Source organism: Melanostigma gelatinosum, assembly GCF_949748355.1.
Source record: "Melanostigma gelatinosum genome assembly, chromosome: 8".
NCBI lineage: Eukaryota > Metazoa > Chordata > Actinopteri > Perciformes > Zoarcidae > Melanostigma > Melanostigma gelatinosum.
In genome coordinates, this window is record NC_136641.1 from 4,201,531 (window position 1) to 4,224,838 (window position 23,308).

The 23,308-nt window shown below is 44.8% G+C and overlaps 2 protein-coding genes across 4 annotated transcripts; both read left to right on the forward strand.

The window, feature by feature from the left end:
- The first annotated feature begins 4,824 nt into the window (after nt 1-4,824).
- On the forward strand, nt 4,825-10,050 carry pofut1 (protein O-fucosyltransferase 1). Its single transcript, XM_079273283.1, has 7 exons — nt 4,825-4,967; nt 5,427-5,548; nt 6,267-6,449; nt 6,745-6,857; nt 7,050-7,242; nt 8,370-8,612; nt 9,013-10,050. Exons 1-7 carry the CDS (start codon nt 4,829-4,831, stop codon nt 9,205-9,207), a joined length of 1,188 nt encoding a protein of 395 aa, XP_079129409.1. The 5' UTR covers nt 4,825-4,828; the 3' UTR covers nt 9,208-10,050.
- Nucleotides 10,051-10,411: 361 nt separating this feature from the next.
- Nucleotides 10,412-23,125, forward strand: kif3b (kinesin family member 3B). 3 transcript variants are annotated; one of them, XM_079273241.1, is made up of 9 exons: nt 10,412-10,478; nt 11,825-13,330; nt 13,541-13,642; nt 14,620-14,742; nt 15,074-15,192; nt 16,559-16,675; nt 18,639-18,744; nt 19,567-19,772; nt 20,196-23,125. In XM_079273241.1, the coding sequence occupies exons 2-9, from the start codon at nt 11,930-11,932 to the stop codon at nt 20,299-20,301; spliced, it is 2,280 nt and encodes a 759-aa protein (XP_079129367.1). In that variant the 5' UTR covers nt 10,412-10,478; nt 11,825-11,929; the 3' UTR covers nt 20,302-23,125. The 3 variants fall into 3 exon arrangements, with proteins under 3 accessions (XP_079129367.1, XP_079129369.1, XP_079129368.1); XM_079273243.1 differs by having other exon boundaries at nt 21,379-23,125; XM_079273242.1 differs by lacking the exon at nt 10,412-10,478 and adding an exon at nt 11,419-11,479.
- Nucleotides 23,126-23,308: the final 183 nt, after the last annotated feature.

Below are 23,308 nucleotides of genomic sequence, written 5' to 3' on the forward strand. Positions count from 1 at the left end.
TTTTATGTTGGATCCAGTTTGCCATTCAGACACACAGCAACCAAACAAGGGCTCCTAACTGGGAGGACAAATAAAGATCGATTCAACAGATTCTTGCATCATTTTGACTGTTTTCTGAAAACCTGATGCAAATTCATTTCGAGCCAAATTAGATGTGGTTACTATTTGTTGCTTTTACATTACAGTCAGGGTTTATCTACGTCACTGATGCCCAAAAAAAAGCATTTTGTCAACAGAGTTTTTGGGGTAGTTTTCTAAACATCTCCAATGCATTTAAACTTTTTTGTTAGTTTCATGTCAGATTGAGTTTTCATTGCCTTTGGGGAAACATGTGTTTACTGATGTTTATTTCGTTTTATGGGCCTATTCAGCCCTAAACTGCAGTTTAGGGTGATTCAACATTAGATAAGTTTGGTGTCTGCACGCTGGCAAATCACACCAGCTGAAAGCCAGGTTATCTGTAACAACACAGAAAGGTCAACAGGAGGCGGGTTGTTTGAGGTTGACTACCTTATTTCCCTCTCCTGAAAGGCCACATAGGCACAAAGTCGAGGGGGGGGGGGGGGGGGGGGGGGCACAGCTTCCTAAAGTAAAGTGTTATTCATGTGTGTGAGGAACTTATAGATCGAAAAAGGGAAATGAGATTGTTAGAACACAGGACTGTGAGTCAGAGATGTGTACAACTTCATTCTGTATAATAAGATCATTTACTACCATTCAACTCCATATATACGACATAAATATCCAATAATAATCGGGAGAATTCAGTAAAGTATGGTGTGCATTTTGTTATTTGTTCACCTGAAAGAAGCCTCCCCCCCCAACCGCCTGGTCTTCTCCTCCTACACCCCCGCGCTGTGAGTTGTTTCTCCTTTTGCATTGTTATCATCGCTGTCATCTCCAACAATGAGAAACAGTGTGCGTTCAAGGGATGGGGGAGGAGCGGGGGAACGACACAGGAAGAGAAGGGGAGAGAGAGAGAGAGGGAGAGAGAGGGAGAGAGCGGCCAGCTGTCGAGCATCGGAGAGAAAAGAAAAAGTGATCGAACACAAAGAGAGAGAATAGGTCTGACGGGGTTGGCTGAACTGGAGGATGTGGAGGGATTAGGGAATCCTTCAAAGCAAAAAGGGCCCAAGTAGAAAAACGTCTCCAACTGCTCATTGTGAAGAACTGGCAACAACAACAACAAAGTCACGGGTTATGGTTTGAATTGAGAAAAATGATCTCCACAGGCCTTAAGAAGCACCCTCTTCACTTTTTCCCCATGCACGTGTTATTTGTTAGATCATAACATTCTGTTATCACCATCGACTCTAGGTTGTCCTTGGAACGACAATGAACTAGAACTTGCCGGCAGATCGTAGCGGCCGCGTAACCTGGAGCCTCCGCAGCAGATAAATGATCTCTTCAATGTGACACGTTTAAGCAATTATCGCTCTGTTCAGACGAACCAGGCAGGCTGGCAGAGAGTCGGAGGCCGCACCCAGGCCACATGTTGCATGCTGGGTTTGGGCATGTTGAGCACACACATGTGAGCGCCGTGAGGAGGATTGCTCCTTTATCATCAGCTCTGGTCGCTTTTCCAGATGGGGAATCCCGATGCAAAGCAGGAAGGTCTAATGTCTGTATTAGGGGCCGGGCGATAATTCAATATGATAATCTGTTGTCCTTCAATGGAATCGTATCACGATGAAATCGTATATTGAGATATCGTGACACAATTACATCGTCCACATCAATAATAACCAACACATAGTGACTCAGATTTCTCAGAAAATCCGATTGCACTCCGATTCTTAAACAGTTGAGAAAGTACATTTTTCAAGCATTTCATTCACACAAGAGTGTACGAAACCATGTGATTATTTCATATGGACTATTTATTTATTGGATTACTAAAATTATCGGATTATTTAAATATGCTACATCGTGATATATATATCGTTACCGAGATATGACGTGACCAATGTTGCGAGTGCATGTTTTGCCTTAGCCATCCAGACGAAGTTAGCATGCTTTAAATTAAAACTGTTCTCAGCATCAAAATGTCTGGTTGTTGCACGTTCGGTTGTCAGAGTCGATATTCCGACAGTGGACTCAAGTTCTAGAGCAGCCGTTCCCAAACTTTTTAGGCCGCGCACCCCCTTCTACATCCCAACCGGGTTCACGCACCCCCAATCCCCCACACCTTAAAAAAGAAGAAGCAACAGGGCCTATTTATAGCTGCATAGAAATCTGACCAATGAGAGAACAGTTTGCTCGCGCGTGGCGTTTGTTTACAATATTTAGTCCGCTGTTAAATGTTGCAGTGTGAACACAAACCGAACAAAGGGGCAACTGCAACATTGTATCATATTAATCCCTGAATCGGAACAAAGCAAACTAACTGAAGGTGTGAAAACGCCCTGAAACACTGCAACAAAGTTTCAATAACTTTCAGTGACACAAGGCGTCACTTTTAAAGAGCAATACGGATGCGAGCACACACGCACAGGCTCAGAGGCAGATTATCACATTTAATTTACAATCAACCACACACAGAATGAGACTGCAGTTGTTTTTGGTTGTTTTGTAACTCCTCCAATTTCGATATAAAGAATGTAAGGGGCTTTTGACTTGCACTGGCATGCTTGCTGTTCAGGTGGCGATGTAAATAAGAGCTTCAGACTGTTAGCCAGAACCTCACTGCACACCACACACTGTGGCTTTGGGCAATCTGCGTTGGTAATCCAAGTGAAGCCCAGACACACATCATTTCCATCATATTTCCTCTTTTTTTTCCCAGTCTGATGCTCTCTCGTTTCCTCTTTTTTATTTACCTTGACTCCGCGATGGGCCTATGTGCTCCCCATTTGTCTGTGCAATCCCTTCCTCCTTCCTCTGTCTCATCTTCCTCTGACTCCCGTTCGATTTCTTCTCCCGGTCTCTCCCCAACACACCTCTCCGTTCCTCTCGCCTCTGATTCCTCTCTCTCTCTCTCTCTCTCTCTGTCTCTCTCTCTCTCTCTCTCTCTCTCTCTCCTCTTTTATAACTGTTAGCTTCAGATGTCCCACCTGACAGTTTCCCCGATTTTCAGCCAGTTTAGCATATTTGCATGAATGTTGCTGAATGAATGAAGTTAGCTGTTAGCTGACGTTAGCTGCACAAGCTAGGCTAGCTAGTGTACGTAAAAGACAGTCTGGCGGTAGGAGCTGAGGCGGGAGTTGCGCCTTCGCTACGGCAACCCTCAAGGGACATATCATCGTCAACACCAGAACGACAAACATCAGACAGTCTGTTAAATTCATGTTTTTATTTTGTGAAAATTATATTTAATATTAATTATTACACCATTAGACCACCATAACATTTTTCCTCTCGCGCACCCCCTAGAGGCACCTCGCGCACCCCACTTTGGTAATCCCTGTTTTAGAGGATTCAGAATACAGGATCACGACGACGTGTTAACTGATGACTATCAGCCGAATGTGTCCGTGGTTGCACATCACGTAAATGGCTGTCATATAATAAACACAGATAAGTGTGTATTTAAAATTGATTGAGGGCTTTTAGGAGGACACCTCCATGTTCTCTTGTTGTTTTTAACAGTTGCTGCCGCCATACGGGCAACGAAGGGATTTTCCATCTCAGATGGTAATACCCTTTCATAGATTAAAAAGCCATTTTATAGTCATCCCTGTTGACGGGTCTAGAGGACAAAAAGTAGTCTAAAAAAGAAAGAAAAATTATCAATTTAACCTAACTGAATAGTTTTTAAAAAAAATAGTAATTTAGTATTCTAAAGCTTATGTAAAATAAGCTTTTCATTTTGTTGTGAAAAAAAATAACTAAAAGATAGCTATGATGGAGATGAGCTTGACTTTTTTAGGGAATATTTAGCAAATGGCATGAATCAATGTGAGTTCTTCTATGAATGAAGATGCATCTCTGAAATGATCATGTGGATCACTTTTAGACTTCTGCTGTTTTCCACCCATCACATTGCTGTAGGGTTTTATCCCAACTTTAACTTTCAATGTATGTATTTAGTGACTAATATTCAATGTTATAGACAAATATTTAAGATTTGAAACCAGGTTAGCAGAGGTTTTAAAGACCATCCTGTTCTAATACAACCTATACAAATGTAAAACCACTCAATTCTTCGGTAGTTGCACTGTTGCAATGCGCTGAATGACAAACACGACACCTGTTACATGGAGAAAGTGGAAGAAAGCAGCAGAAAGCTGAACAAACGTTGTGATACTAGGTTACATTTTAGTTCTCAGGGTTCATTGATACAAAAATTGATGCAAAGTACCATATACATACCACGCTCTTTAAATTTGAAGCAAATTCTTGTGTCATTGTTTTTCAGAGGCTGAAAGTATGTACCATTTATTTTTTAAATGTTCACAAGCTAATTTGTCTGATATTATTATTTTGCTGTTATTAAAGATGGATAACATTCCATTTTTTGTCATTTATAATTTGATAACTACTTTTTGTTTCACTCTCTTTTTTGTTGCTTTTTTAAAATTAGATATTTTTTTCTCTTTTCAAAATAATGGTCGCTACCTCTAGGTTGTTACATAATTTCCTCCATTGTTGATTGAATCCTATCCTTCATCTTTTTATAGTAATTCCCTGTCGTGTTTGGAATATTTTCCTTGTGCTAAATAAAAAAACTTAAACACAACACACATAGCCCACCACACTCACGCGACGTACCACCTCCGGTACAGTGGGCGGAAGTAGACGTATTCGATGCGCGTTTTGAACGCCTCATTAAACCCAAAGAAGAAGAGGACTGAACCCTAGTGCATTCTGGGACAAAAACTCAACCACAATGGCGGTCAAACAACAAGCACGTCATGCTCTTACACTAACTTGTTTACTTTTATCCCTTCTGCTCCAACCATGTCGGACTTTTGCCGAAGAACTGACGTGGGATCAGAACGGCTACGTTTTGTACTGCCCGTGCATGGGTAATTCATTGTTTGGAGCTGATTTATGTAACATTGTGATGTACCAAAAGAGCAAAGCAAGCGAAAAACTTCACTCATTCATAAATTCAGAGTGGAATTTTTTATCGGCATAATTCGTTTTCGCGTAAATATGAACCCAGACCTACGTTGAACTGTACTCTGAGTTCAGTAGAGAGGATCTTATGTTTAAAACAAATATGAACTTTAAAAACATTTGAACACGTAACGTCAAATGAGATGCAACAGTGAGTTAGCTTGTTAGCAGCTAACTGAGCGGAGGACAAACTAGGAGATTAATTTATGTGTGGTTATAACTACAGCTGTTGCTCATTAGTTATAGCGCATGGTACGGAGGTAGCCGACGTTCCCTCCAGTTACTGTTACTATTGTCTTGTCATGAGGAAGCAGTATAACGTTACTGTCGAAACAGAGCATAAAGTGTCCCCTGTTATTGTTCAGGTCGCTTTGGGAACCAGGCAGATCACTTCCTGGGATCTCTCGCCTTTGCGAAGATGTTGAACCGAACCCTCGCGGTCCCTCCCTGGATAGTGTACCGCCACCACACTCCCCCTTACGCTAATGTGAGTACAGTCACTGACAACCTGTTACCCGCTGCGACTGCATAATGTGATTATGAGGTAGATTGATTGATTTTTTCATTCATTCCAAAGGGCCATTTTCAGCGTTACAGCAGCCAAGTCATATAAATCATTTAAATACTATCAGCAAATATTATAAGAAAAATATGAGACATGAATTGGAATAAAACAAAAACTCAGAATGGAGTCTAAAGTGGAGCTGCGAGGAAAAGTCGCATAATTGATTAGTCGATGCACAGAAAAATAATAGCCAGCTATTTTGAGAATTGATTCATCATTAATGTCATTTTTCATGCAAAAAGGGCAGAACATGCTGTTTCATATCACATTAAAATGAATGACTTCGGTATTTTGGACTGACAAAGCAAGACATTTAAAGACATCACCTTGGACTTTTGAGAAACTGGGACGGACGATATATCTGGAAAATAATCAGCAAATGAATCCATAATGAAAATAATTGTTTGTTGCAGCCCTAGACTAAAGGAACACAATGTAGTTTATTTCAAGTCAGTCCCACGTACACCTGCTGGAAATACTCACTAGGTGAGAAAAGATGGACAGTATTAAACAGACCTCTGGTCTTATCATGGGAAATGTTGGCAACAACAACAGTTTTGAATATCACCAGCCCTCCCCTTTAAACCTGAGTGGGACTGTGCTGGTGTACTCCATTATTTTCCTGTCCTGCTCTCTTCAGGTCCACGTTCCCTACAGTGAGTTCTTCCAGCTGGAGGCCTTGTCTGCCTACCACCGCGTGGTCAGTTTGGAGGACTTCATGGAGAAGCTGGCGCCCAAACACTGGCCCTCAAGACAGAGGAAAGCCTACTGCTTTGAGACCGCCGCACAGCGGAGTGTGGACAAGAAATCCTGCCCCATGAAGGTGAGAGCCCAGTGGAGCAGATTAACTCAGTAGATTGTAACTTGATTCTCAGATGGTCTGTGCATGCATCGTTTCTCTTTACCGACAGATGTGAGATAGCGAGTGAAGTTGAAAGTAGAGAAGCATAAAATGCTTCATTTAAAAGCAAATGTCAACAAACAATGGTGATTGCGTGTGAAAGGGGTGAGGGTGAAATGCTGCCCTCTGGTGGCCCATAACCCGACCATATCGCTGTGATGATGCAGTTACAGTCTCACTGCTCTGATACGGACGGCTGGTTCTGATTCCCTTTCAGGACGGGAACCCGTTTGGTCCGTTCTGGGACTACGTCGGCGTGGACTTTGACGCGTCTGTCTTGTTCGCTGGTATTTCCTTTAGTGCCCACCACCAACATCAGTGGATGAAGAAGTGAGTGCCCCACTGTACTGTAGACACATTTAAGAAGATCAAAGATGACGTAATACTATCTGTTTCTCCAAACGACAACTACTGTAGGTAATACTCTGACTGTGGAAAAGTACCTCATACACCCACGCTATAAAACATCCAACCCATCCCTTCAGCAGACAGATTGTCCTCACGTCTCCCCTGTTCCATCAGGTTCCCTCCCTCGGAGCACCCTGTCCTGGCGATGCCTGGCGCTCCCGCTCAGTTCCCAGTGACGGAGGAGCACGTGGGCCTGCAGCGCTACGTGGTTTGGTCGGACCAGATGGTGGAGGAGGGAGAAAAGCACATCGGCACCCTGCTGACCCGGCCGTATGTTGCCATTCACTTGAGGATTGGCGTCGACTGGGTGAGAAATGCTTCCCGGCTTGTGAGCGAGGGTTTGGGACACGCGAGGGGTCGTCGTCGCTCTCAGTGTGTCTCATATTCTCACACACAGACAATCACATATCTGTTCACACATAGAAGTCACATTAGATCCGCAGCAATTCATCAGTTAGTTCTATTCAACTATTAAATGACTTTCCAACTATTTTGCAAATTGATTATTCGGTTTGAGTCATTTTTTAAAGAGAAGATTCTCTGATTCCGGCTTCTTAAATGTAAATATTTTCAGTTTTCTTGACTCCTCTTTGACAGCAACATCTTTAAGTCTATACTCGTTAGTTGCAGCCCTACGTCGCATTTCTGTCTTCCCCAGGAAATCAGCTGCGTCACTCAGTCCACGCCTGAATACCTGCACCTAAACAAACACCATCACAAGGCTGTGTTTCTTAATGTCGACCAATCCAATGAAAGAATCTAACCCTACAAACGTGTTTTTCGGTCTCTCAATACTTGGTATGACTGTCTCCGCCCGTCTGTAGCTCTCTGCTCTGAGATCATTGGTTCACCTCACCGATGCATAGTTTAATTTGTGGGAAAGTCATTTCCTCAAACAGCTGGTCGCCGTAGTTGTTAATCGAACGTCACTCAGTCAGCAGGAAATGGTGCATTTGTTGGGGACTATTTTCCCGCGGCAGATGAATCCACATTTGGGGGGGGGGGGGGCTCTCAATGTTCATGTTTGTGAAGAAATGTTTTTGCAGTTTGAATGATGCGCATTAGGACGCTTTTAAAATACATCTTAGTGACAATTGGAAGTGACAAATAACTGTGTTATGATTTTAGAGACCCACCGAAGTTTAGCTATTGCTGCTTCCAGGGGGTCTGATGTGTCGGAAACCTCCCATGTTTCGCACACTGGTTGTATACACAGGCCTGAGGTGGGATGTGAACACCGACCAGAATAAAGTAGGAACACACCGGCCTTGGTTAAATGGAGACTATCATGCGTACCATCATGGATGTGCTCACCAAGCCAGGGTCGGAGAAGGAGAGCGGAAAAGTAAATAAAACGACAGAAAACAAAAGTCTTTAATCCTATTCGTCATCTCGTCGCATCTAAATAATGTTCTCGTCATTCCACGTGCACAGCAACATGCCTGCAAGATGCTGAAGAACAGCGAAGTAGGGCCTCACTTCATGGCCTCTCCGCAGTGCGTCGGCTACAACCGCCAGACCGCCTTGCCCCTCACCATGACCATGTGCCTCCCTGACCTGGCGGAGATCAGCAGGGCCGTCAAGCTGTGGGCGAGGAGGACCTCGGCCCGCTCCGTCTACATCGCCACCGACTCCGAATCCCACAGCGGTGAAATTGAAAAGCTCCTGAAGGGCAAGGTGGGTTTGTAAAGCCTCTGTGATGCAGTCATGAGGGACCTTTGCTTTGCATTCTGCCCCTGTTCGTTCCTGTCATGACCTTAAATGCAGCCTGAACTGGCTAGCTACATTTTGACTGGCTTGCCTGCTGTAGCACAATTTGGAAAAACAGGTTCTGTCACAATTAGCAAATTCTTGAGATACTTTACAGATGCATTTGAAGGGTTAACGTGTGTTAACCCATAAGAGCCGAAGCCAGAATCCCCTTCCTGTAAACGCGATGTCAGAAATTCATATTTTACTGCCAGGAAAGTGTTTCTCTCCCCACCGAGCATTTTTAAAGAATTGTCAGGAATTTAGAAATCAATGTTGTATTTCCCCCCCTGGTTGTTCACCTGTTTATTTCATCCTGGCTTTTCAGGTGAAAGTGGTGAGCCTCGAGCCAGACTCGGCCCAAATGGACCTGTACATCTTAGGCCAGGCCGACCACTTCATCGGCAACTGCGTCTCCTCCTTCTCCTCCTTCGTGAAGAGAGAGCGGGACGTCCGCGACCTCCCGTCCTCCTTCTTTGGCATGGACAAGCCCGGGATATCCAGTCCCAGAGAAGAACTCTGAGCACGAAGGTGATGCGGTCGCCCTCTGGACGCTAACGCCGGAGGGCCGTCACAAGAGAATATTTATACGTGACGTGATGGTCCGTGAAGGCCCGTCCTATTTTAGAATGGGTTTTAATCCGTGAGAAAGGAGGCTTATGAAATATGATGCTGTGACATGGACACTTTATTTTTGTCTGTTCCCTGCTTTAAAAATCCAGTCCTAATGTGTTTCCAAGACTTGACTTCCACCTGCTTGTGTTCACTATACTGAAGCCAGTTTCTTTCTTTCCGTCACGGATACAAAACTTGTCCCAAACCCATCACCTATTAGCTGCCGCCACACTCTGTGGCTGCAACCGGGTTTTGCAATCCCGATATGTTAGCAGGAGCTCCGGTGACCCCCGGTGAACCCTGGACAATAACTTCCGTGCCAGCGATTATGTTCTCCCTCGCTCTTTTGCCCTCTTCTCTTTCTCTCCCCCACATTTCCATCCCTCCTTGCTTTTTCCAGCTCACTCTTTCTTTTCCTCTCTGCCCTGCATTCCGAGGAGAGCACAGTAAACTGATCCTCCTGCACATACTTAATATCGGGAGGAAAAAGGAGACCGTCTCTCCACCTCCCAATTTATCAGGACCAAAGAAACGAAAATGAATGGAGCCCTGTACTGAATGTTGAGGGGAGAGTATTGTTATTCTGTGAATGAATGTTTCAGTGATGTTTTTGGGGAGACACAATTAGTTGATTTGCACAGGCTGACTTGTTTAAATGCAAGTGGGGATGTTTGGCAATCTAATTGTGTGAAAGCAGTGAATGCACTAACTTTGAAGTTGAATGATTTCCATCATGTTTTTCACCAATAAAGTGTTGCACACTCATTTTTAAATAACCAACCGCCTGGTTACTTTCCTGACTGAAGCTCAGCTGTGAGTACAGTTGAATCAGCTGATATACTAAGCTATGTGGGAGAGGCTCGTGGGGCTTGGTTGCCAGATTTACAGGACCCCTTGCATTTGTATTCTTCATAGTGCATGTGTTTGGGCTCGCCACCTCGTTATTCACAGTTTACGTTTTACGTATTATGCGACTGGAATAATCGCTTAACCGTAATACGTATGTACGCTCACCCAGAAGCTCACCTTTTTATACGTGTTAATGTATTTTTCACACGTACATTTTGGGAAGAGGGATACGGGGCTTGAATCTGGCAACTCAGTAACCGGGACCGCTGTGGGGATGAGCAGCGGCTAATGGCTGACTGGGAGTTTTGGATTAGCTAACGTTCGCCACCGGTAAGTCTTTAACGACAATGTGTGCTAGGTGGACATGTGTGTTTATATTGCATGGGTTTTATGCGTCCAACGTCAATGTGATTTTTATTTTTCAATGGCGATATGTTTCATTGATTTATGAGCTCGCTGCTATCGTTAGCCAGGTAATGCTACCAGACTTGTAGCTTCGATTACCCAGTGTTTGTCGTTGCTAGGCCGGTCTTGTGGGCTCGTTATGGGCTGCATTCTGCAGAGGCTGACGTTGGTTAGCTGAGCCGCTACTTTGAAGACTCTTGAATGCTAACACGAATTGAGCAGATATAAAACCACGGTTTATCAACATGACACCTCTGACATAGTACCCACAACGGTTGTTTCTTAATTTCCTGGAATTCCAACGTTGACTGTCGAAGTGAAAAAGTTTATAGTTGCCTGTTAACAGGCGTCATTTACTTAACGTTAGCTAACTGTAGTTAGTTAAAGCTAGCTTAACAGCTATAGTAACGTCAGCTAGAACAGCGTGTAACGCTAACGTAATTTTCTGCTCCTCACCGTTGGCAAGTAGCGTTTTGAAGAGGTTGTGCATTTGAACCTACTAACGTTACATTTAACATAATTAGCGCTCAGGCACGTTGTTGTGTGTTTTGACATCTGGAAAAATACAATGTTAATAACAATAATAATACATTTTATTTATATAGCGCTTTTCATGACACTCAAAGACACTTTACATTAAAATCATCATATATAAAAACAATACACTAAAAACAAAGTACACGATAATAGTCGCACATTAAAAGCAGTTTTGAACAGGTGAGTTTTGATTTGTGATTTGAATGTGGAAAGGTCAGTGCAATCTCGGATGTTGTTGGGGAGAGAGTTCCAGAGGGAGGGGGCAGATATGGAGAAGGCTCTATCGCCCCATGTCCGGTGCTTGGTCCTGAGTGGAAGGGACAGGAGGTTGGCATCAGAGGAGCGGAGCCGGCGGGATGGAGTGTGTGGTGGTGAAGCAGGTCGGTGAGGTAGGAGGGGGCCTGATTGTGGAGGGTTTTGTGAGTGAGGAGAAGGATTTTGTATTGGATCCGTTGTGGGACGGGGAGCCAGTGGAGGTTCTGGAGAACAGGGTTAGTGTTTCCAAGTACAAGTTGTAAATATCAGGGAGTATGGAACTGAGGCACAGATGTCAGAGTCCGGCTAGCTAGCTATGTCATAGGCAAAGTCTGTCAATAGCTTTGTATTACATTGAGCTTAAATGAGACTTCACTTTGTATGTAAAACGGTGTGATGTATTAACCATCAAGGTGTTCAGTCACCATGACAATTGCTGTTGCAGGTTGGTACCAATCACTGAATGTCTTCTCCAACAGTTTCTGATGTGGGCCCTTGTGTTGGTGGACTGTTCCTGAAGCTGCACTTGGGAGGACGGAGCATACAAAGTGCAGAGCCGCGTGGGCTGGCAGCCGCTCTGCAACATGTCCAAGAGCAAGAGTTCCGAGACGGTCAAGGTGGTGGTCCGATGTCGCCCCATGAATGAAAAAGAGCGGGACGCCAAGTTTGGAAGGGTAGTCGCCGTCGATGTCAAATTGGGACAAATTCTGGTCAGGAACCCCAAGGAGGCCTCGTCCAGTGACCACCCCAAAGTCTTCACCTTTGATTCGGTCTACGACTGGAACTCCAAACAAATAGATTTGTACGATGAAACCTTCAGGCCCCTGGTGGATTCAGTTCTACTTGGGTTCAACGGGACCATTTTTGCCTATGGGCAGACCGGTACAGGGAAAACGTACACTATGGAGGGGGTGAGAAATGATATAGAGAGGAGGGGGGTGATCCCTAACTCCTTTGAGCACATCTTCACTCACATTTCCCGCTCCCAGAATCAGCAGTACCTGGTGAGAGCTTCGTATCTAGAAATTTACCAAGAGGAGATCAAAGACTTGCTCTCCAAAGACCAGACGCGTCGTCTGGAGCTCAGGGAGAGGCCGGACACTGGTGTGTACGTTAAGGACCTTTCATCATTTGTCACCAAGAGCGTGCGGGAGATCGAACATGTCATGAACGTGGGCAACCAGAATCGCTCGGTGGGCGCCACGAACATGAACGAACACAGCTCCCGCTCTCACGCCATCTTTGTCATCACCGTGGAGTGCAGCGAGCTGGATGTTGACGGGGAGAACCACATTAGAGTCGGCAAACTGAACCTGGTCGATTTAGCCGGCAGTGAACGGCAGACCAAGACTGGTGCTCAGGGGGAGAGGCTTAAAGAAGCCACGAAGATCAATCTGTCGCTTTCGGCCCTGGGGAACGTCATATCGGCTCTGGTGGACGGCAGGAGCAGCCACATCCCCTACCGAGATTCCAAGCTCACCCGCTTGCTGCAGGACTCTCTGGGGGGCAACGCCCGCACGGTCATGGTCGCCAACATCGGCCCGGCGTCCTACAACGTGGAGGAGACCTTGACAACGCTGCGCTATTCCAACAGGGCGAAAAACATCAAGAACAAACCCCGCATCAACGAGGACCCCAAGGACGCCCTGCTCAGGGAGTTTCAGGAGGAGATCGCCAGGCTGAAGGAGCAGCTGGAAAAGCGCTCGGGAAAGAAGAAAAAGAGGAGGCAGAGGAAGAGGGCCGGGGAAGGGAGCGATGGTGAGGATCTGGAGGACGGAGAGACGGAGGACGACGACGAAGAGGGGGACGACAAAGGGGACTGGCGGGAGCAGCAGGAGAAGCTGGAGAGGGAGAGAAAGGCCATCATGGAGGATCACAGTCTGGTGGCTGAGGAGAAAGTTCTGCTGCTGAAAGAGAAGGAGAAGAAAATGGAAGATCTGAAGAAGGAGAGGGACGCCGGAGAGATGCTCGCAGCCAAAGTGAAGGTAAGCAGATTTTTGTCACACACTGGGTACATCACATTCTGTACATCAAGTATGCATCGGATTGATTTTTGATTTGAAGAGAAGGTGTAGTGCAGGCTCAAATTTACTTTCATCAGAGTCAACAAACACACACACAAGCAGTTGCAAATGCTTTTTCTCCCCAACGTGACTTCAAGTGGTTTCATCCTTCTTTCTTTCTTCTCAATCCAGGCGATGGAGAGTAAGCTCCTTGTAGGGGGGAAGAACATTGTGGATCACACCAACGAGCAACAGAAAATGCTGGAGATGAGGAGGCAGGAAATTGCTGAACAGGTATACCAAACATGTGAAAAAAAGAGCTTTACTCTTGATTAGTCATTCAGGCAACAAATATCTGATCAATGATGACAGGATCGTTTTGAATAGGGGTGTGACGGTACGACCACTCAAAGCTTTAACACTACATGTCGTCATTCACTCATTCATTCACTGATTACAGGGGCTACCATGCAAGGTGCCACCTGTCCATCAGGACTCGCACACTGCAGGCACAGCCTGCGGGATCAATTTGGGGTTAAGTGTTAACTTGGGCGATCGAACGTCTGATTCTCTGATTGAAGGACGACCCTGCTCTATCACTGAGCCACAGTCGCCTCACAGTAAAAGTCACGGTTTGTTTCACATCTTGGTTTAGGAGTCACAGACAAAATCCTCGTACTTGGGACTGAGGTCACATTTCTCCCACCGGCAACTTTGGTAATCTATTTCTCTTGTGAGCGTTGATTCCACATTAAGTGCCTAAATCTGTGAGTTTGAGACGAGGCGGCGTGAGTTTGAGACGAGGCGGCGTGAGTTTGAGACGTCCCGTGAAAAAGCCGCTGTGGTCTCTGGTGAAGTGGAGATCGATTGGTCCCGGCTATTTTCAGATCTGGTGTGCGCTTGCTCGGCTTCTAACATTGCTGATGTAACCAAACATGAAAGCAGCGTAACTTGTATAATTGACAGCTGATTGGCAAATAATCGTTTGGTGTCAAAAGGTGGAGCGATGTCTGTGAAATAGATTGGATAGAAATATAAACCGCTTTACAAAGTGACTTTGTGTGATCAAATGTCCCGACATGTTCTTTGAACCTTTAGCGAACCACGCGGCAAAGGTTAGCTACTCGTTGGAGCTCCCAGCTTTACACCGTCTTCTACCCAACTGACTCGCAACAACCTCACTTTCAATCTGCGACTTCTGCGTAGCCTCATCACACACACACAGCAACACGGTTTGACTTTACGAATGTGTGCGTTTCTTGTGTTTCCAGAAACGGCGAGAGCGGGAGATGCAGCAGCAGATGGACAGTCGTGACGAAGAGACTCTGGAGCTGAAGGAGACCTACAGCTCTCTGCAGCAGGAGGTCGACATCAAAACCAAGAAGCTGAAAAAGGTAGTAGATGCACCCATGGGTGGGGCCAGCTAATGGCTGTCTCCCTCTCTCTCTCATGTCCTCCATTCACTCTGGCACAAGACACTGCACACGTCCCCAGTCTTCGCCTCTAATCAATTCAAATGTTCTGAGTACATACAAATACAGTTCAGTACTTCAGTAAGTAGGTCAGGTACTATTTCATCAGGCAAGAAGACTTTATTTGCTTTTTTTTGTCCATCTGGATAATCCATTACTCATGATATCAGTCAGGTGTCTAAGCCAAATTGTAAGGCGGAATATTCTAAAATGTCCTTTGTAAGTTAACCCTGGCTTCCTCTCCATCTTCTAGTTGTTCGCCAAGCTGCAGGCCGTGAAGGCAGAAATCCACGACATCCAGGAGGCTCACATCAACGAGCGGCAGGAGCTGGAGCAGACCCAGAACGAGCTCACCAGGGACCTCAAACTCAAGTACGGAAGCCTGCATGAGACACTGCTCAGCATTCTGTCCATGAGGAGGGAGCACACACTGTAACAAGCTGCTTCTGATTTCATGCTGTCAGACGCAAAGGCATAGTCTGGATCATTTTTAGGTGTGGTTGTATGAGGTTCTTATACGTAAATACTACAGCTGGGCGATAAATCGATTTTTATCAGTTAATTCAAGTTCAAGCTTCATTAAGATGTTTAAAAAATACAGATACAGATCCCTTTATTGTTTGATTATAGCCGCTGCTCTACAAGGATCCAGACTTTTTGTTTTTCCAACCGTCCAAAAAATCATTTCAACAGCTCTGAAATCAGTAAACCATCAAACTTTCTAAATATTATCCTTTTACTTTTAGTTCTAGTCATATTCGTGTTTTTTTCCATCGAAGAACACAATTCAAATAAGGAAATAAAAGATTGTTCACACTGTGATGGTTAATGTTAAACTGTCATTAATACACGGTTCACGTGTGCCGAACCGTGAGGGGGGATCCGTACGGATCACGGATCGACCTAGTTTCTATTTTAAGGAAAAAATAAATCTATTAAAATCGTTAATTGGATGTGATCAGAAATTGTATTTTGCTCCATAATAGCGAGTGTGTTACGCACGGGAGACGGCGGTTGGAATGCCCCAGTTTCAGGAAACCGACAGGAGTAGCAGCACAGAAGCAGTTGAAGTGTGCGCTCTATTTCTAAACATTTCTCCGCTTTACCTTGATGTCGGGCAGATGAGGAGCTGAAGCTGTTATTTCTCCTCAAAGCCACCGACTCCAACGGAATCTAGCTTCAAGAACACAGGAGCTGCTTGTCTACCGCTGACTCAGTTAGTTTGTCATAGTGTGACTTTTGTGAACTATTGTCGTCATATGTATCATTTCTGTCATATGGATCGACTATGTTGTCGTTCAATTATGTTGTTTATTCTGCACACATGACATCTATTTCACTCTTTATTTCTTCCTTTTTTCTCGTTAAAATCTTCAACATTACATCCGAGGATGGCGTATGTTGAACAGATTGTAAAAACCTCTGTGGCAAATGTGTGACCCAACCCCTTTAACACAGTCCTACAATAAAACAACCACTAATGGACCGAGGCAGCGGTAGAGCAGCAACTCCTGTGTTCTGAGGTGAAGTGACTGTTTGTCAAAGAAGTCTGATGGCTTTGAAAAGGGTTCGTTCCAACGTCGGAAAGAGCTTCTCTGTGGTAAAGTGAAGCGGCACTTATGTTCTGGATATAACTTCCACTGATATAGTAGACTTCTTGCTGAAGTGTAATGCGTGCGTGCGTGCGTGCGCGCGTGCGCGCTGCTCCTGTCTAAATGCTTGTTTGTTTGTCTTTTAGGCATTTGATCATCGAGAACTTCATCCCCTTAGAGGAGAAGAACAAAATAGTCCACCGGGCTTACTTTGATGAGGAGGACGAATACTGGAAAACGAGGCCCATCACACGTATAGAGGAGTAAGTCACAATCATCCCAGCATGCGTCCTTACATCCGGCTAGAAGGGATCCAACGTCTTTTAAAAAGAGGATGTGCAGCTTTCATGGTATTTCATGGTTTTAAATCAAGTATTTATCGGTAAAGTGTGGTATGATTTGTCGCAGTGATTGTCCTCTGCTTCACCGCTTAAAGACAGGAACATGTGGGCGTGGCCATCACAAGCTTTTGTAGAGATGCCCCGATCCGTTGTGCTTGGTCAGCATTAGCTGTGTAACGGATCACTGTCGATCCGTACGGATCCCCCTCACGGTTCAGCACACATGTGAACCGTGGTTTAACGTGAACCATCACAGTGTGAAATAAAGTTGTTTGTCACGATGACAGAATATTGGATTCTGCCAACAGAGAACACTTTAAGACTAATGCTGCTTTGTAGGTTTTACTGACGATCGTTCAGTAAAATATGTGATCAGGACATCATTTATGCTTTTTTTTAGTCGCAGATCTCTGATAATGTTACATTAACAACCAATCTCTGTTTAAACTGACAGGAGAGCTAGTAACATTAGCAGCACCGCTAACGAACAAAGGATCTGTTCTGATATTATGATGCGTTCAGGTTCTGTTCAGTTGCATTATGATGCGTTCAGGTTATGTTCAGTTGCATTATGATTCGTTCAGGTTCTGTTCAGTTGCATTATGATGCGTTCAGGCTCTGTTCAGTGAAAATGAGTTTTGAACGAAGGTAAATTGTAACGTTATCATGATGTGTTCAATGTGATCTTGTAAAATGTAGTGTTGGTGAGCAACTTGAATGAATCCAGTAGTTTGAAGGAGATGTTTTCACAACAACATCAATATATATTAGAGATGAATTATGAGCTGTTTACACGAGCTCTAATAATACATCGTTAAAACTACTAATGACTCGATTTGTTTTAATCAATGAAAATACAATCTTTTATTTCCTAATCATTTGAGTTGTGTCTTTATATGAAGAACAAGACACTATCTATTACTATAACGAAGTAAAAGGAGAACATTTAGAATGCTTGATGGTCTGTTGATATGGACCATCAATGATCATCAGTTAGTGTCAGCAGCAAAACAACGTGATCAAGTTATATTTGCTCCCTTCTTTCTTTTGTGATCTTTGATCCGATCTGTGACTCTTTTATGATCCCCTGCATCACTAGTCGCCATTGACACTAAAGCTGACCCGAATGCTTCGAAAGCTTCCACTGTTGCCGTGGTAATCGTTGTCCAAATCAGTATTCCAATCCATCGTGCTGTTTTTTTGTGTTTGTGCCGCTGTCCTGCTCATCCTGTCGGGGTTCCCTTTGCACTAGTGAACGGCTCGCTGTACATTACCCCTTACTTTATGAGTTATTATCAGACGGATAGCGGTGTGTGTGTGTGTGTGTGTGTGTGTGTGTGTGTGTGTGTGTGTGTGTGTGTGTGTGTGTGTGTGTGTGTGTGTGTGTGTGTGTGTGTGTGTGTGTGTGTGTGTGTGTGTGTGTGTGTGTGTGTGTGTGTGTGTGTGAGTGTGAGATGTCCATACGTTGCCTTGACAGCAAAGTATGTTGTTTAGCCCCTCTCTTTTTGGCTGCTCACCATCACAGCCCAGTTCAATCGCTATACTTCCCCGTGTGTTGTCTTCATAATCTTTGTCTGGTTTGTCAAAAGAGGACCTTATTTAGTGAAATCAATATCCGTATTGCTGTGTGATGGTATGAACAGAATTATGACATCTGAGAAGATCTATTGATCATGTGAACAAAAGTCATTATGTGGTTTGTGGGCTTGTTTTTTTATCTGCACAACAGCAAGCTTTTTGATTCGGTGTGGATAGGTTTGAATTCTTCCATTGAAATACTGTGTACAATACTTTCCCCTCTATAATACAGAACGGTTATGATACATTAAGATTTGATCTTACCACAGTGCTGTATACACTATCTCATTCTCTGTGTCCGCTCCAGTGACCATCAGATGATGAGCCGGCCTTTGTCTGCGGTCGGCTACAGGAGGCCTCTCAGTCACCATGCTCACACGGCCATGATGATGAGGCCTGCCATGAGATACAAAGTAAGCTGCACGTCCTGCTCACGCTTTACTTTGATACATGTATTCACACATCAAGAGACTCGATACAAAACAAAGCCCTGGACATTTCATCAATAATCATGAAATGCACAGGAATCCAGAATGCATGTAGGTGTCATGTTAAACATTTCCCCAATTGTTCCAATAATAACATGCAGTCATTTACTTTGATAAAATGTATGCATTTTTGTCAGGCGGCGACCTCCTTTCTCTGAGAAGTGAAGCCAATGCGAAAGTGAAACTTGCATTCTCTCTCCTGACCAGCAGGGGGCGACTCCTCTGGTTGTATAGAAGTCTATGAGAAAATGACTCTACTTCTCTCTTGATTTATTCCCTCAGTAAACATTGTAAACATGAGTTTATGTCTCAATCTCTAGTTTCAAGTATTCTTCAATACAGCATGATGTTCATTTAGTAGATTATGGTCCATTTAGAGTCAAACAGACCATAAAGCAGGGTATTCTTTAGGGCGGGCTTACTGTGATTGACAGGTCGCTACCACGGTGTTGTCCGGTCTGGGAGTTGTCCATGTTTTCCTCGTTTCCACGTTAACCCTTTCACAGTGTGTTCTCACTTCATTGTTTAAGTTAATTGTAACTTTTTGGGCACCCAAAAAAATATCCTGTTGTACTTGGCTCCACTCTTCACTTCTGGTTGCAAAAAAAGCAAGATGGTGACGGCCAAAATATCAAACTCGAGGCGTCAAGATTTTTGACATACTTGTCAGCCTTTTGACAATATGAGTTCATCTTTACCGCTAACGCATAAAAAGGTACCAGCATTGTCTGTCTCTGTTCCTCTCAGGCTGAAAACATCATGGTGCTGGACATGGACCTGCCCGCTCGGACCACTAAAGAGTATCAGGAGCCGGTTATCGCCCCTAAGGTGGCGGCGGCTCTGGAGAGCGCTCTTCGGGACGAGGACGAGATCCAGGTGGATGCCTCTGGCTTTCACAGCAGCTTGGGATCAACTCTGCCCCCCGGCGCCAGCCTCAAGAAACCAAAGTCCGGGTAAGCTGTCACTGTCAGCTGTCTAGACCACAGATGAAGTCAGGAGGCATACACTGCGATTAGGCTGGCGCTCGAATTGACCGTTTGCTAAGTCCCGCCCCTCGCACACAGACTGGCCAATCATAGCGTAGCCTCGGCCAGCTGTTTTCACTGCTGAATCAGTTTGACATCCTGGAAATATCTTTCAAACGCATGAGATGAAAAGTAGATGACTTAGACAATATTTCTTCATGGAGTGCAGTTAGTGACAGTGTGGACTCTGTGGGCGCTCTGACAGCTTGACGGAGGGGGCGGGGCTTAGCGAAGGGGCCGTTATGTGCATTTGGTTCGGCGCAGAGAAGATAAATAAAACCTCGAAATGTTTAGGCTCATAATCTTCCCACAATCCCTCTAACCCTCTTGTCGTTGCTCTCTTTAACTCAGTCGACCAAGAACAGGCAAGAAGTCGAGCACCCCGACCTCTCCATTCAGCCCCTCAAGTCCAGGATCGCCGCTTTACCCACAATCCCGGGGCCTCGTGCCCAAGTGACGGCTTCTACAGCTGCTCCACCAACCCAACCTCTCTTTTGCACCTTTCCACTTTGGGACTCAACATTATAAGAGAAGTCTTGTTTACTCTGAGTCGTTTGTCACGATGACAGAATATTGGATTCTGCCAACAGAGAACACTTTAAGACTCATGCTGCTTTGTAGGTTTTAACTGTAACCGCGCCACTATTGACTGTTGAGGGTGAGACAGCAGCCACGCATGCAGCCTCACATCACTCTACACTGCTGTTACCTCACCCTACGTGTGTGTGTGTGTGCTGCTGTTTAAAGGTTTGGAGTCATCTATTACGCTGATGTTTTTAACAGAAACAAATGGAGAATAATTCAGAACAAACGTATTGTTCACATTTAAAATGGATTTGGCCCCAAAAGAAGAAGAGTTCAATGGTTTACGTCTAGTCTGTGTCCCCACAGTGTTACATTCCATTTTCCCCACCAAATAGTTTTGTTTTCCAGTCCAGAAAAGCAGAAGAGGACTTCTTTCTCTGCAGGCTGCTCCGTGGTCAGGTTGAAGCACTTTCAACCGAGTCAGTCCACAATACCAGCTGATCTTCTGTGATCCATTGGTTAGAGGGCTGACACTACGCTGCCCTTCCATTTCTACTGGGACGCTTTAACAAATAGCTTTACTCGAGCAGCTTGCCTGGTACCATTCCAGCTTGTTATTGTGCACTCGACACTGAAACAGAACTTGTTCCTTTTTTAAATTGGCACAAATCTTTACACCAAACCTCCCGTTTCTTTCAACAGTGACTTGTGCTGTCTTCTATTCAACTGTTGCTCAGAGAGAACTTCTTTGCAAACCCTTCATACAAAATATCCATTTATATAAAGAGAACTTCTTACAACCTGAAAGAATGCAGAAATATAGAGAATAGTCCTCTCAGCATCAAGCTTTTGTGGCAGGCGATCCCAAACTTCTGAACAGCGGTGTGTGTGTTTATGTATGTGTATACATATATATACACAATAATGTAATATGGTCACAATGTTCTTAATGTATAGAAAACAATGGACTGCAGTATCCTCAATGCACTTCTTCTTCCTATCTTCCCAGGTCTGTGTTGGGAGTTGTAGTCCTCTTACTGTAAGTGTGGTGAGGCTGACGTGCGGACACATGGACTGAGCAGCTCCGCCACACAAACTGTGTGTGTGTGTGTGTGAGAAAGGAATCCTTCAACATTTTTGGGAAATCAGCTTTGTTTTGTAGAGTTTGCAATGGCAAAATATAAATATGAAGCTGGAAGCAAGCAACTCCTGGAAAGCATGTGGTTGTCCCATCGCTCACTGGATGATACAGAGCTGACTGCTCGCCCCAGCTTCCTGTCTACAGTCACTCATTTCCTGAAATGTAGAACTTATCCTTTTTACTCTGCATGATTGTAAATGCACAGGCCAGAAAGAGAGCCCCCCCCCCCCCCCCAGTCATGAGTTGCTGTAATCAGAAGATGCTGTTCTTCCTGAGGTGGAGGAACGATGGGAGATGGAGAGCTCAATGCAGTCACACACCCACTATGGACACATTCTAGGAGGCGGGACACTTTCCCTGGAGTATCAACGCCTACCCCCCCCCCCACCCCGGGGGTCACTTCAGAGTTCCTGTCCTGGAATGTGCCTCGGATTCATCAGGGTTCCAAGGTGCCTTAACCTGTGTCCCTTAATCTCTGCTCCTTTATTCAACCTTTTTACATGAATCTTCATTCCAGCATCGGGGGTGTTCTCATGGCCCCGTGGGGTGCACTCGTTGAACAGAGAGGCCGAGCGTTTGGACACGGCATTCAACCAACTTCAGGCTGTCTGGGTAAGGACCGCAGGAAGTAACCCCCCCCCCCCCCCCTGTTTGTTTTGGTTGTGCGTGTGCAGTTGAATGATGATGCCGGTGTAAACCTCCGTGGCTCAGCCTGCCTCTCTGCTGCTCTCTCGTCCCCCAGCGTCTCTTCACTGCTCGCTGCTACCGAGGAGGCTTCCACAGCCCGCTGTGACATTTCAAACAGGCCCGGGTCAATCCTCAGACACGTGGGATTGAGTCCTTTACGCTGGAGAGTGTCTTGCTGGTTGACCCGTGTCTGTCTGCGTCCCTTAGATACCTAACAATGATTATAGACTTGTTGAAAGGCAATCCGTGGTCACTTCTACAGATATATCAACAGAAAGTATGTCCTAAAATGCGTTTCAATATTGAAAACAAATCTAACTTATAACCTTTCATTTTTATATACAGATGTAGATATCATTTTCTAATTGTTTTTTTTCTTCTTTAAAATAGAATATGGTTTTATTTTTTGAGCTTTGTAATTCACCGTTGTTTTTCTGTGTCTCCTTTTGTATCCAGCGAGATACAGGCTTCCTTTGGTTCGTGTACAATTTAAAACCGCTTCAGTCGACGAGTTCGTAAAGAAGATCAAACTGTCGCACGTCATTGAAAGAGGAGAGGAGACGTGTTCACGCCTCAGTCTAATATCTACACGTTCACTGTCCACTACAGGTCGTTGGAATGAGGCCTAACTGTCGTCACTCACACCCTGTATGCCTGCCGCATGGTCTTTAGCTAGCTTGAGCGACACCTTTAGGTCGTGTGAGCGCTCATTCATAGGATATTTGGTACGGAAAATGTGAATTTGAATACCTGTGCGTTTGTATCCCACAGCAACATCACTGGATCCAAACTCCATATCTCAGACTTGTTGTGACCAACCTTTCTGTTTTTAACAGCCACATGAGGATTATGCTGATGCACTCGTGTGTGTGGCCGGCCATGTCTTTTAACTTGTTCAGTTTCTTTCGATGATTAAAGACGATTCAATGACAACAAGTCGGCGTGTGTCTGTCTCTTTGGGGTGTTTCAGTGTGAGGTAATGCTTCACCCTTCAACATGTAGCACAGGGCACACGGTGCTTCCTCTCTGTTCCATCGGTATGTTTATGAAGAATGTACTTCCACGTAGGGCCGTCACGATGTTCTCACAACACTTCTATCATGGCCAAAAT

Coding starts and splice junctions, on each gene's coding strand:
- pofut1 (XM_079273283.1), top strand. CDS start 4,829: ATGGCGGTCAAACAACAAGCACGTCATGCTCTTACACTAACTTGTTTA. Junction 5,549..6,266: donor ACACTCCCCCTTACGCTAAT/GTGAGTACAGTC, acceptor TGCTCTCTTCAG/GTCCACGTTCCCTACAGTGA. Junction 6,450..6,744: donor AGAAATCCTGCCCCATGAAG/GTGAGAGCCCAG, acceptor ATTCCCTTTCAG/GACGGGAACCCGTTTGGTCC.
- kif3b (XM_079273241.1), top strand. CDS start 11,930: ATGTCCAAGAGCAAGAGTTCCGAGACGGTCAAGGTGGTGGTCCGATGT. Junction 13,331..13,540: donor TGCTCGCAGCCAAAGTGAAG/GTAAGCAGATTT, acceptor TTCTCAATCCAG/GCGATGGAGAGTAAGCTCCT. Junction 13,643..14,619: donor GGCAGGAAATTGCTGAACAG/GTATACCAAACA, acceptor TTGTGTTTCCAG/AAACGGCGAGAGCGGGAGAT.